The 13591-nt window shown below is 35.6% G+C and overlaps 1 protein-coding gene across 2 annotated transcripts in view; it reads left to right on the top strand.

Moving 5' to 3' along the window:
• adcy8 (adenylate cyclase 8 (brain)) overlaps positions 1-13591 on the top strand; it is an 83178-nt gene that overhangs the window by 67031 nt on the left and 2556 nt on the right. For both annotated transcript variants that reach the window (XM_088643922.1, XM_088643923.1), the window contains 4 exons: positions 2766-2924; positions 7370-7516; positions 12746-12838; positions 13338-13452. In XM_088643922.1, the coding sequence (XP_088500048.1) occupies positions 2766-2924; positions 7370-7516; positions 12746-12838; positions 13338-13452 (514 nt within the window). The remainder of the gene's footprint in view (positions 1-2765; positions 2925-7369; positions 7517-12745; positions 12839-13337; positions 13453-13591) is intronic.

Below are 13591 nucleotides of genomic sequence, written 5' to 3'. Positions count from 1 at the left end.
CCAAGTATGGCAATATACAGTATGTCCTTAATCTTTGAAAACGATTGTCCTTGTGTCTAATGAAAAGCACAAAATTATTCATCACAACAATATACATTCTCAGGTGGCTAAATATTTGAAGACATCAGAGTAGAGAGAACTATTATAATTGTCATTAATAACACCTGTGTAATCTGTGTGAACCACTTCAGAGGTTGAATATGTCAATACATAAATTCCTTTAGGATCTGTTCCAGACAGATGAGTAAACAACACATATGCAGTGCAATTATGACTTTTATGAAACGAACAACTTATTTTTATCCAAATCTACCTATATTATTTTCTGCTGAAATTATGTAAAATTTTCCATAAAATCTAAAAACACCTCCTGCAGAGTCCATCTGGGCCTAGAGAACAGTGCATAAAAATCCAGAGGATGTGATCAGATCTAAATAATATACTAATATATGGGAATCCAAGATATTTCATCCTCTTAAGTCTAAAACCAGTTTAGAGACCTGGCATGCATTAGCAGTAGAAGTATCAGTAATAGTGATAGTAATAGCAATAGCTATAGTTAAAATAATAGCAATAGTAATAATAATAGTAATAGTAATCCTTGAATGTTTTTTTTTTTTGTAATTTAGGGCAGTTGCTTTTCAAGCTGAAAGTTACTTTTAAGACCTTGGCATGAAAAATCCCTAAATCTACATTAACACTCTTCCACAAAATGCTGTAACTTGTTTGTTTCTTCTTTTTACCAATACAACAATTACCACCAGTAAGGATTTATCACTGCCAGATTAAACTATAAAACATGGAAACGAAACTTTGATCTTGAGCAAATAAAAAATGAAACGACAGGACATGCCAAAATTTCATTGCAGCTCAATTGTATAGAAATTGAAACATCTATTGTATGTTGATTTTAAATTGAGTAATTAAGAATTATGAGATACTCTTAATAGAGATTCTGCTTGTACATTAGTAAGCAAAGGGCACACTGCATAATGAAGTTTCTCTGAATTACTGAAGCTCAAGTAATTAAAGAACTAGCATATAATTATCTTAACTCCAATTTACTGTCAACCTTTTCAGTTTTATAATTGGAAAAGAGGAACTTTAATTAAAATCTATCTTTAACTTCAAACATTAAGATAAGTTTTAAAATGTATTAGAAAATTGACACTTGGTTAATCTTAAAATAATGTCTGAGTCATTTTACATACAGTAGCTGTTAGGATTCTCTACATATTTTGCAATTAACAAAAAACTTTATACCACTGTTTCTGATAAAAAGGCTTTCTACAGAAAATTAGATCAGAATGAATTCAGTTAACTTAATGCAAAACATGAAAAGTTTAATATAATGCTTTGCTATTTTTAGATTAGATGAAAACCTTTTCAGGCACCTCATTTAGAGCACTGACTGTTCTTTGTAATTATCTCTGCTTATTAAAATGTCTTACCACAATATGTGACATAGGTTATGTCAAATTTTATGCTCTCCTAGAAACTTGAAGTGGACTTTTTAAATCAAATATCTAATTTTATAGATGATATCAAACTACAAAATACCAGGTTACTGAACTACATTCATTAAAGTGGTATAGTCCTAGACAAAGACATTGATATTGTTACAGTTACTGATTAGAAGTGGCTGTTGATGAGTCATAATCCAAGAGACAATGGTCAGCTCCTGGCTAGTGTCAACATTTCCAGTTCTCTGGAGTTTCAAAGCAAGGAGATGTGTAGTTTTACTGGTTGTGAAACACATCGATCAAAAGAATTGGCTGGTTTACCCTGGTTAATTAAGTTCTAAGTAAATAATCAAGTGTCAATGAACAGTCCAGGAGCAAAACATAAAACAGGCAGGGACAGAAAAAAAGAAGAGGGGAGAGACAAGAGAGAGAGGAGATTAAAACAGAAGGCAACAGCCCCTTGTCCCAATCAACCATGAAGATTAGATTCAAGTTACATATTTGAGCCTTGTTAAGACAGTTTGCCATTGGATGCACTTTTAGAATATGGAGATGGGTATCCCATTCATTTTGTAGCACTGATGTTAAGAGAGAGAGAGAAATTTAACTAGTTTAGAAGGCAGACTTGTTGGCCTGTGTAGGCGTTACATAAGACTTACATACTTGGTAGCAGTCTGTTGTTTTTTTCTGGTTGGTCAGGATGTAGGCTTTCGCAATTCTTGTTTGTAAGTTTGTAAGTAATGTACAGTAACTTAGTATGTTGAACATTTATGTTGTCTGCTGTTTATTGTGTGTATTAGCATTAGTAAAAAATTGTTGAACCCAGTGTGTCTGATATATTATTCTTTTCACCAAGTCTGTTCCAGAGAACAAATAACTCAGGCACCTCTTACTCTATCAACTGCTCAGGTATCTTCTTGGCAAAACATTTTGGGGGTTATGATTATTTAACTCAATTACTGATTAGTCCGCTCATTCATTTTCTGTTATTTCTCCAATTTTGTAACACCGATTTATAACAATATACAGTATCTTTGCAATTAACAGAACGCACGTCAAACTACAATTTACTTTATATAGACATAAGAAGGCAATCATAACTTGGGAGCAACAGTCATTAAAATAGGAAAGGGCACAACAAATTAGTGCTAAATCTGTATCGCTGTATACCTCTGGAAAGGCTGAGTTAAGATTTCATGAGCAATATATCTTGTTTAATGTATCATACAGAAAAATGTGTTAAACTCGGTTTTTAGTCCCAGCCTTTCACCATTTTGTGTTTGATCGCTTTCTTGTGTCTAGTTAGAGTACACAGCCCGGCTAGACTTCCTGTGGCGCGTCCAGGCTAAAGAGGAAATCAACGAGATGAAGGAGCTCAGAGAACATAATGAGAACATGCTCCGGAATATTCTGCCAAGTCATGTTGCCCGACACTTTCTGGAGAAAGATCGAGATAATGAGGTAACAACTTCTGTGAAAACTCTATCATCCAATTTTTTGGATGACTTCTAGCAATCTCAATGCTGTTTTTTTTTTTTGCCAGTTATTGTCTGGAATGTGACAGTAAGTGCTTAATTTGTGTTTCTACTAGCCCAATAATAATACCTCACCTCTACAGTCTGTATTAGGCAAAGGCTGCCATATGTGAAACTACAGGAATTTCAGTTTTAAGGGGGAAGGAAAGGTTTGACATCAAGACAATAGAGTAACATAGCAATCGTACAGAAGTAGAACTTAGAAAGAATCTTCATCAACCATTATTAATGAATTATTTTGAATTTATTAAAAGAAGGTATTAAATTATAGACTTCATTAAAGGTCTTATAAGAAAAGTAAAACAGGGTAAACCGGAACTTTTTTCTCTTTAACCTCTCTCTCATACACATAAAAGAAAACACACAAACTTCCACAGTGTGTGGCTCTGCTATCACTTTACTGCATATTGTTCTTACAAAAAGTTCCCAAATTTGTTAGCTACCACATCCATTGTATGGTAGGTATGGGTTATTTTTCTATATACTTTTTTAATCTATCAAAATGTTCCCTTACAAATTATTGTACATACTGTATATTTGAAGAATGGGGTGGTGTGTGTTTTCAGATTTGCAGTCTATACAGTATCCCCAACTTTCTGAAACAATCCTTCATTTTAAAACTTTACCAACTCAAAGCTGTTGTGTACCATGGTCTCTACATGAAGGTAAAAGGTAAGTAATTTATCATAGCTTAAACGAAGAAAGTAAAATATAATAATTGTTGAAGAAGAGCACCAAACCTAACAAACAGAAGAGTATTGCTGAGGTATGTTAGAAGCCCATGAAAGAAATGTTTGCATTTTTCAGTGCTAAAAGAACGTTTTTACAACAGAAAAGTGTGAGAGATACAAGAGGGATAAGACATTTTTGTGTTGGTAAAGTGGTAAAGTGATACTAAGTGATCATTGAATTTATCTACATCTACACAAATGCAGATTAAAAGTGAGAAAGAATGTGTATAAATGATGAAGTGCAGAATCAAATTCTTGAAGTATTGTCATGTGTGAGTAGTTTTGTTTCCTCAAAGAGACATCTGGGAATATAAGATGGATTGAAACTTTTGTGACATTGACATTGACTGAGAAACATTTAATTATATATATTTATACCATCACTAATATAATCCCCAGGTATCAGCAAGGATTTGTTCATTCAAAAGAAGCTGAACAAGACAGCTACTTCTCTACAACTCTACAGCTTCTCTCTACAACTCCCTGTGTTCACATTGTATTTGTAACACTGTGCTCCTGTTTCTAGACAAGTTATCATTTTCACACATGCAGGGCACTGCAGATTAACCAGAATTTTATTTGAAATTGTTCTATAAACTTTAATGTTTCCTAAATGAGCCATAAAATTGTTTTTTTAATGATTTCAGAAGCAAACAGGTAGCAAAATGATCAAATGATTTTATCAAATACTGTATTTTCCCTACATGCTGAGATTCAGTCAATAAGAAAGCTTCATTATGGGATTGTTTCTCATGGTCTTTTATAGTAATAACAATATGTTTTATAGCATTCAGATGTATTTGCTGCAGCTTTCGATCTCTCTTGCTCGTATCATTTTTCTTTTTATCTTTACAAAGTCTGCAAGTCTCAATTATGGACTAGCACAATTTTTTTACTTATATAGAACTGCAGGTAATCATGAGCACCTTTTGTGGAAAACTTTACTATTCTTTAGTACATGTTCTAATGTTCATGTTATAGTACTACTATAATCATAGAGCTATTGTACAGTACATTACAATCTGTATTATACTACTGCTTTAGAGTCCCTAACGTTAATGTTACACCCCATATTTTTGTCAAATCACTTGTACCATTCAGTATTATTCTACCTTCTCTATATATAATGCCTTAATAATATATATAATTAGGTCATCAAAGTTAAATGTCATCCTGAGATTAAAATCAATAAGTAAAATGTGTAAGTCCATGCATACATTTGCTCATATTAGAACAAAAATATGTTCTGTGAGAAATGGGACACATTCACTTTATATTTTAGAGTGTAAGAATCAGTATTTGGTTGCATATCCCTTTGAAGCAATAACTGCACGCAACCCTCTTTGTAATTGTTTGAAATGCTTTGTTACTGCCACTTTATGTTTTTGCCTGTTCTTAGGATGTTCCTACTTCAATTATTGAAGTACAATGCATGCCCAGTTGAACTGAAATCTAAAAATTGACTTGGGCAATACGAGATTTTAATTTTTCACCAGCTGACCTCTTTTGTTTATGTTGGCCTCATGTTTTGGGTCATTGTCATGCTGCACAGTGTAGCACCACCCTTTAAGCATGGAAGCATTTTATTCTACATAAGCTGACAAAATGTTTCTGTAAAATGTCAGGTTTCATTCTGCTGCTGCCATCATTAGTTACTGTACGTGTGAGTCAATTCCAGAGGCAGCCTTGCATGACATGAACTCCACCATGCATCAGAGATTCTTAAAAGCACACGCAGTTCCTTTCTTTCTCCGCACTTTAGACTTTCTATCCCTTTGATAAAGTTCATCTTGGTCTCTTCTCTCCATAAAATGTTGTTCTAAAACTCCTGGCTCATATTTGTATTTCCTCTTCCTAGTAATGATGAAAGGTTTACACCTTGCTGTGTAAGCTTTGTAACTCTGGTTGGGTATACCTAGTTTCTGTGCTTTAATTTTTCTTTTTCTTTTTGGTCTTCTTCAAAAGTTCCTGCTATACTTGGAAAAAAGTTCTAAGGTTTTCATTTTGACTTTCCACTTACTTAAATCCAAATACTGACACCAATGGTAGAGAGATTAATAGGATGTTCACCTTTCCTTTACAAACAATTACCAGCAAACACCTGAACGACAAAAGCCCACCTCCCTGGAATTTATCCTTTCAAAAAATTAGTTTCAACACATTAAGTTGTTTAATTGATCCAGCTGAATTAAATAATTTCAGTAAAATTGAAATAAGTCATATAAAATACTTTGGAGTTTTGCTCAGTAGCGATGTTTTCTATTAGAGAAATATTTTTATGAGAATTCCATAGCAATTTATATTTCATTGTCCCAATACTTTTGGAGGGCTCTTTTTGACTTTTAATCTGTGCATAAAACAAATGGTTTTGTTGAACATGGGTTGTGTCATTTTTCAATTTTTATTCGTATTGTTTATTGTTCAAAAGATGCATGTTTGAAATGTCAAACTACCACAAAGACTTTGTTTGATGACAGTCAAATTTATACGAACGTACAGCCCAATGACAAAGTGAACAGACAGTAGCTGGGGTACTGAGAATTAGAAGTCTGACAGTTACTCAGACAAAGAAAGAACTTGGAGAACTGAAAAATGTAGAACAGACTGTTGAAATGGTAAATACAGTACATAGATATTTGAGTGGTTTCCCTGATCTTTGCACATTATGTTTCAATCAGAACAACCTTCTATATTTGCTTGCGATTTAAAATGGCAAAAATTGCCTTTATTGTGTGGTTCTGAAAATTTGGCATTTAACAGAAGGTGATATGGCAGCAGCAGAAACTCAAGATGAAATACTAAGAAGCTAATCCCAGCAAAACACTATTCATAGTGTTCAACCTTATAGAACCATGTTGCTATGCAGCACATGGTCCCAAAGTGGACTGTCGTTTCAATACAGCATAAAAAATGCTTCTGTCAGTCTCTCAGTGAAAGAACATGATGAATAAGAAATGAGATGAGGATTTATACACCTCACATTCCTGTTTCCTAATTAAATAGGTTGATTAAAAATGTATGTGTGCAGGTTTCTATTGACCTTAATTATTTCTTCCATTATTAAACAGATATTTATTGGTCTTGGTTATTCAGTGTGACTCAGAGAGCACTTTTGTACCATTTTCCTGACAGGCTCATCAAGCTCATGATTCAAGACATGCAAAAAACATTTTATACAGGTGTCCATTTATAACTAGCAAAACAAAAGCAGAATGAAAAAGTGAATAAATGCTACCCTGCTGATCCTGTTTGGTTAAGGACACTTGACCATAATCCACACCTGACCCCGATACAGCAGAAATGTCAATAGCAAGAATCCAGAACCTTTCTGATGGTGTCAAGGTGCTTTGAAAGACTTTACAGACCATTATGTCACATAATATCATGGGCTTTATGCTAATCTGCCATGTGAAACAGACCTGGTGTCAGATTATGCTGCTAAGAGTCTCCCCTCCACCATTTAAGCCTTTCCTTGACTTATTTTCCACGTTTCAAGCCGGGGGTGGGGTGGTAATACGATGATCTTTTTTGGAGAGTGCTCCTACTGTGAAGATCATGTTCTACGTTATCTATACCTTAACTTAAAGTGTTATGCTCTGTCCAATGAGGTGGCTCACTTTCCACATCTTTATTTTTACAGGAGCTATACTCGCAGTCTTACGATGCTGTGGGCGTGATGTTCGCCTCAATTCCTGGGTTCGCGGACTTCTATTCTCAGACCGAAATGAACAACCAGGGAGTGGAGTGTCTGCGTCTCCTAAATGAAATAATCGCCGACTTCGACGAGGTGAATGTTTGGGGATGAGGGCCCACTCTGCGCACTGTTCATACAACGTAACGGCGGGACATCCGTCTCCTTTAAATATTATTGAAAGTCTGCAAACAGGGGCGGAGGTCAGGAAGCAGATGCATTGTCTGTATGCCTAAACGAAGTTAAGGCACCCTGAGCCAAAAGAAACTGACAATCCAGCATACTGCACGTTTTTCACACACCTCTGTCGAAAACACAAACTGCACAGAGGCTGTAAAATCACAGCAGCAAAACAGAAAATCGCTTTGAGAAGTAACTGAAGGAAAACTGAGTTTCAAATTCTACTAAATTTTAATGATAGTCTAAGACTATGCAGCAATACTACTAGGACAAGACAATAAATATTGCCCTCGTTATTATTAATGTATTATTAATGACATTCGTTATTTTAATCATTTAATATACTGCCCAAAACATGTATGTATTTTGTACAATATTATTTCAGTTAATTACACTGTTTCAGCACTTTCCTGCGACTATATTGCTCTGCCATAGTGGAAACCAGTGCAGCATACAGTAGATCCTTCTTTTTTTTAATGGACATTATTAAGTGCTATTTAAATTTGGTAGATGTTATAAGTTTGTGAGCAAGAATGTATATGTGTGCATGACAACAGAACAATAATGCACTGCATTACATCTGAATGTAGATCTTGTCCTGTTTTTTATTAGCTTGCCATGTGCCCTTTTGAGAAAGAATGGCTTTGGAGATTTCTGTCATGTTTGATCAAAAAGAAAACTGTTTATTATTAATTAGTTAATTTCTTGAAAACCCATCCCTAGAATCCTACACACATTATATTAAGAAAAGAGAAAAATATGTACACCTTTCTACGTGAAAAAAAATATTCCTTAAGAAGCAAAACTTAAGCAGCAGAACACAAAAACTTTATCTTAAAGAAATTAAGTATTTTTCGTAATTATTAATTTATGTTCATGTAATTAACCATGCAAGAAGGGCTCAGTCATGCTTCTCCATGGACTGTAGAATGGCTGGACTTCTGTGGCTGGCATGGAGATGAGACACGGGCAGCAAGCACATTCAGCTTCTTCAGGACTTGCAAGCAGAGAGCAGTTATTGGACAGGAATGGACAAGGGTTGGTGTGAAACTGACCATTGGGAAGAATCCAGAAAGAGCAAGGAGCCTTAAGCTGATTGAAGTTCTAAGGAATGTTAAGTTCCAGGAGAAATTAGGCTTCTAAATCAGGGTGAGGTTCCATGGCTTTTTTAGCCATCTGGAGCGCATTTTAAGATACTGTATGTGCAGTGCTGAAAAGACTCCCTTTTTGCTGCCTGACAATCTGTCTCAAAAGCTACAAGGGCATTTTAATAAATAAGCTGACAAGTAATAAGCGAGTATGCCACCTCACTTATAACAGAGAGGTACTGTATGCAAAGGGCACTGTCTGAAATGTATTTCCAACTCTTAGGTGTATGGAAGGTAGTGAAGGTGTGGTACAATGCCTTCAATAACAAAAGGACAGACTTTCAAGAAGAGCAGCAACCAGGGTATCCCATCAAGTCCTCCATGGATTCAAGTTTTACCACATTGAAAGCACATTCAGGGAAGACGGGTGCATAAAACTTGCTTTCATTGCAAACAAATTCCCTGGGTACCATGCATGGCCATTTTTAGCTAAGGTACTGCAAGTTGTATGGCTTCTGGATATTAAAACAACTGAACAACTTTTAGATAGTCAAAAATTCACCTGGATTGGTCTCCCTCTGTTGCATTTGACAAGTTACAACTTGTATGATAACACCAGCTAACAAATTGTCAGCGACATGCATGAGTGTTTAAGGTATGATGAGTGCAAGGCTCTGGACATCTCACCTCACAGCCCTGACCAACAGACAATTTTCAGGCAAGGGCAAGATGTGGCTAGCAGATAAGACCTGACACTTGATTTCTCCTACACTTGATTTGATGCATTGATGTAGTAGTGGGACATACAGTATGCCTAAACACGTTTGGCTACTGTTAGAAAAAGCGACTGTTTTATTATTGTAACCTACAGTATTAATGACTAAATGCATTAACATTTAGGAACTATTAACTTACTGTACTTATTCATGCACCTTGGTGTTTTCAGTTCTTTAGGTTTAAAGAAAAAAAAGTTTTAATTAGAAGGAACTGCACTAGCAAAGAAGTGTAGAAGATGTTTTCAATTTCTGGTCTGAAATTCAGCTGTTATGGCGGTGATCAAGATTATTTGTCGAGCAGGTCATACTACTACATTTTAATTAAATGCAGTTATTGCATCATTCTGCAAATCTAAATTTCACTTTTCTGGAAGCAGGAAGGGTTCTTTAAAACACAATATTTTTTCCTGGATTCACTGCCTACATATCTTCACACTTAATATGCTTATTTATGGCTTAAGGATGGCCCTTACTCACTTCGTGAAGATCAATAAATGTTATTACAGCATTTTGTAGCCCCAGGGAGACTGGAGGATTACTGCTGTGGAATTACAGTTACATATAGCTGCTTCCAGTCATTTAGCTTCATTCCTTAGTGCTTGACAGATCTTTGAAAAATGTGCAGTAGTGGCAGGCAGAGGTGTTGGATGCAAATGCCAGTTTGAGAACAAAATTTTAAACAGAAGCAATTAAAAATAATCATTTTCAATCTCGGAGTTCATTGCAAAATTGTTCTTGGGAACATTTTTATATTTTTTTAGCGTCGTGTGAAATGAGGAAATATAATTATATTATCTTTCATCTTTTAGAGAAGTACTTTACATGGAGCTTTTCCAATTATAATAACTATTACAGTCATATTAACACCCCACCTAGGGTTAGGGTTAACATTCACACACTACTTAGACCATTTTTAAGATCTGCATGCGATTTTGGGGCCCAAGTCAGGTTTAGGACAAGTGATCTGTTGCTCCTATCTGAATTTTTTTTCCCCCGGGAACTCTCTAGGGCCTGGATGGAGCAGTGCACCGTGTGATAATTGTATCCCAAAACTGAGTCGGTCGCATCAAATGTCGTAAACAAACATTATAGAATCTAATACATTTCCAAGAGCTTTTATCAATGGTTTTGATTGTTTCCCACTCATACTTTTTGTTTTGGGGAACATGTCTAAATCCGATGTCCAGAGAGGTTCAGACACAAATTGCAGAAATGCTCGCTTGACATCCCAGCTAGGGTTAGGGTTAACATTCACACACTTCTTAGTTTTTAAGGTCAGCGCTGGATTTGGGGGCCTAAGTCAGGTTTAGGACAAGTGATTTTTTGCTCCTATCTGAATTATTTTTTTGAAACTCTCTGGAGCCTGGATGGCATGGTGCTCTGCATGCTAATTGTATTCACAAACTGAGTCGGTCGCCCCAAAAAGCTGTAACCAAGCATTATAGAATCTCATTCACTTGCAAAAGCTTTGATTAATGGTTTTGATTGTTTCCCACTCATACTTTTTGGTTTGGAGAACATGTCAAAGTGCAATACCCAGGGAGGTTCAGATACAGATCGTGGAAATGCTCAGTTGGCACACCAGCTAGGGTTAGGGTTAACATTCACACACTACTTAGACCATTTTAAAGGTCTGTGTTGGATTTTGGGGCCCAAGTCGGGTTTAGGACAAGTGATCTGTTGCTCCTATCTGAAACTTTTGTTTTTCTGAAACTCTCTGAGGCCTGGATGGCGCGGTGCACCACTTGGTAATTGATCCCAAAACTGAGTCGGTCACATCAAATGTCGTAACCAAACATTATAGAATCTAATACATTTCCAAGAGCTTTTATCAATGGTTTTGATTGTTTCCCACTCATACTTTTTGGTTTGGAGAACATGTCTAAATCCGATGTCCAGAGAGGTTCAAATATAGATTACGGAAATGCTTAGTTACTGTAACTTTTCAGATTTGTTTATAATCAGCACATACCATATATTTCATGACTTTGGATTTCAAAGCTTTTATGCAGTAGCGGTATTCGCCACACATTCTACACACACCCAACTGTATCTGAAACCACTTTTACAATAACACAGCTGTAGCATCTATATAATTGTGTTTTTGTTTTTCATGTTGATTGAATTGCAAAACTCATCTGATAAGTACATGCACATCTTGCAATATATACAATGGTTGCAGAAGCTCAGAAGACAAAAATCTCATCTCTATGAAGCCCTAAAATAAATAAGAATTCAATGATGTGTGAAGGGGATTACTTGTATCTCGAAAGAAAAAATCTTAATTTTCTGTTGTTGCATATTTGATATAAACAATATTTTGTAACCACGAGGGATACGAAACTTCACTTCAGAATAGCATCTCCAAGTTGGCTTTAGACATGAACATCATTCTAAACACATCACCCCTCAAATGATCTTCAAGTGGATGAATGGATGTACTCAATCTTAAATAAAATTAAATCTTAAATTCTTTAGACTGTGCATGCAGAGCTAGTGATGGAGATAAAGGAAAAGAGAGTAACCCAATATGTGTTGTACAGACTATTCGACAGTCCCTGCTAAGTAAAAATGTATTTTGGCCCTGAACTCCCATCTCATTTTGCAGCCACTACACGTCATATTGGAAAGAAAGATGTCTAACATTTGCACTGCCTACCCCTTGCCTGCCATTTGCGATCCTTCATTTCGGTGCTTGGCACCAAAACGTTTTTCGCTCCGTTATACTAACCCTAGGAGGCCAGAAAATGTAGCTTATTTACTACTTAGTTGCAGAGGGCCAATGTATTTTCTGTGCTGCGGGATGTTTAATATGGCACTGCTCTCTATACTTTTAAGAGAATTCTTCATGCCCAGAGTTAAAGTAGTTGCTGAACGGTATAAATTAGGACAATGGACTCAGAGACTCTCTACCTCAGTCAGGCAACTTAAGCCAGTAAAGCATGCTAAATTAAATTCGTGTTTGGCTAAACAACTGGTTTATTTTAATAATGATAAATAAGAAAATAGTGACATTATAAAACATCACTGCACATATTAAAAAGAATACTTAAAATAAATCTCAGGGATTTGTGGAGCCTTTTGCAGACCACATATGGAAACCTCTGACAGTTATAACTTGCCTGTTTTTATGAGATTACCTGATATGTCTTGGACTGTCTCCAAATTGAGAATCCTGACTTTCACCACTGAAAGGACATTAAGGCAGAAGTAGCGTTTTACTTCACAGGATAGAAGCTGTATACGGTCATTTATTTATTTTTCTTGTCTTTCTGCCACAGTTGCTTGGAGAAGAACGATTTCAAGACATTGAGAAGATAAAAACTATTGGGAGCACCTATATGGCTGTATCAGGCTTATCCCCTGAAAAACAGGTACTACAATTACTGCTTATTTTTATTAAAAAGTAGAACTCTCACCCTCATCCATGCTTTCTGGAATCTAAAAAAATAACTATGCTGTTTCACAGTAAATAGGTAGTATGGACATTTTTAAGACAGGCATGTAATACCAGAGAACCAAATTAGTATTACTAGAATGAGAAATAAGTCTAGTTTAACAATCATTTTGAATAAATCAGGAGTAAAACAATTTTATGAAATATGGTAATATATGTACTGTATAAGGTGAAAACTGTTTTCTGAAACAGTAGATCAACAAATTTAATGACGTAGACTAAAAAAAAATAACAGGTTTTTATACAACAGAATAACACTTTGGTCATTAAGACCCATATGTAGTTTGAAATTTGAGATTTACTGATTTTTATTTTCCATAAAAACATTAGGGATGCAGACTGGCACACATTTGTATACATATATCAACCCCTCATGTACTGGTTACTGATTGATCTTTCTTTTTTGTTTGCTGCAGCAATGTGAAGACAAATGGGGCCATCTGTGTGCACTGGCAGACTTTACTATTGCCCTTAATGAGAGCATCCAAGAGATCAACAAGCATTCTTTTAACAACTTTGAACTGAGAATCGGTAAGTTCAGTTAGCTGTGAAGAACTGCCAGTGTGCAACAATACCTATCCCAGTTCAAACGATTATACACTAGAATACCTAAAGCACCTTAAGAGATCACATTTAGTTGTCTCTCTCTCAGATTGCTTCCTAACAGGTT

Source organism: Lepisosteus platostomus, chromosome 8, assembly GCF_059453375.1.
Source record: "Lepisosteus platostomus isolate fLepPlt1 chromosome 8, fLepPlt1.hap1, whole genome shotgun sequence".
NCBI classification, from domain to species: domain Eukaryota; kingdom Metazoa; phylum Chordata; class Actinopteri; order Semionotiformes; family Lepisosteidae; genus Lepisosteus; species Lepisosteus platostomus.
Note: the sequence above shows the minus strand (reverse complement) of the source record. Positions and strands in the feature narration are given on the sequence as shown.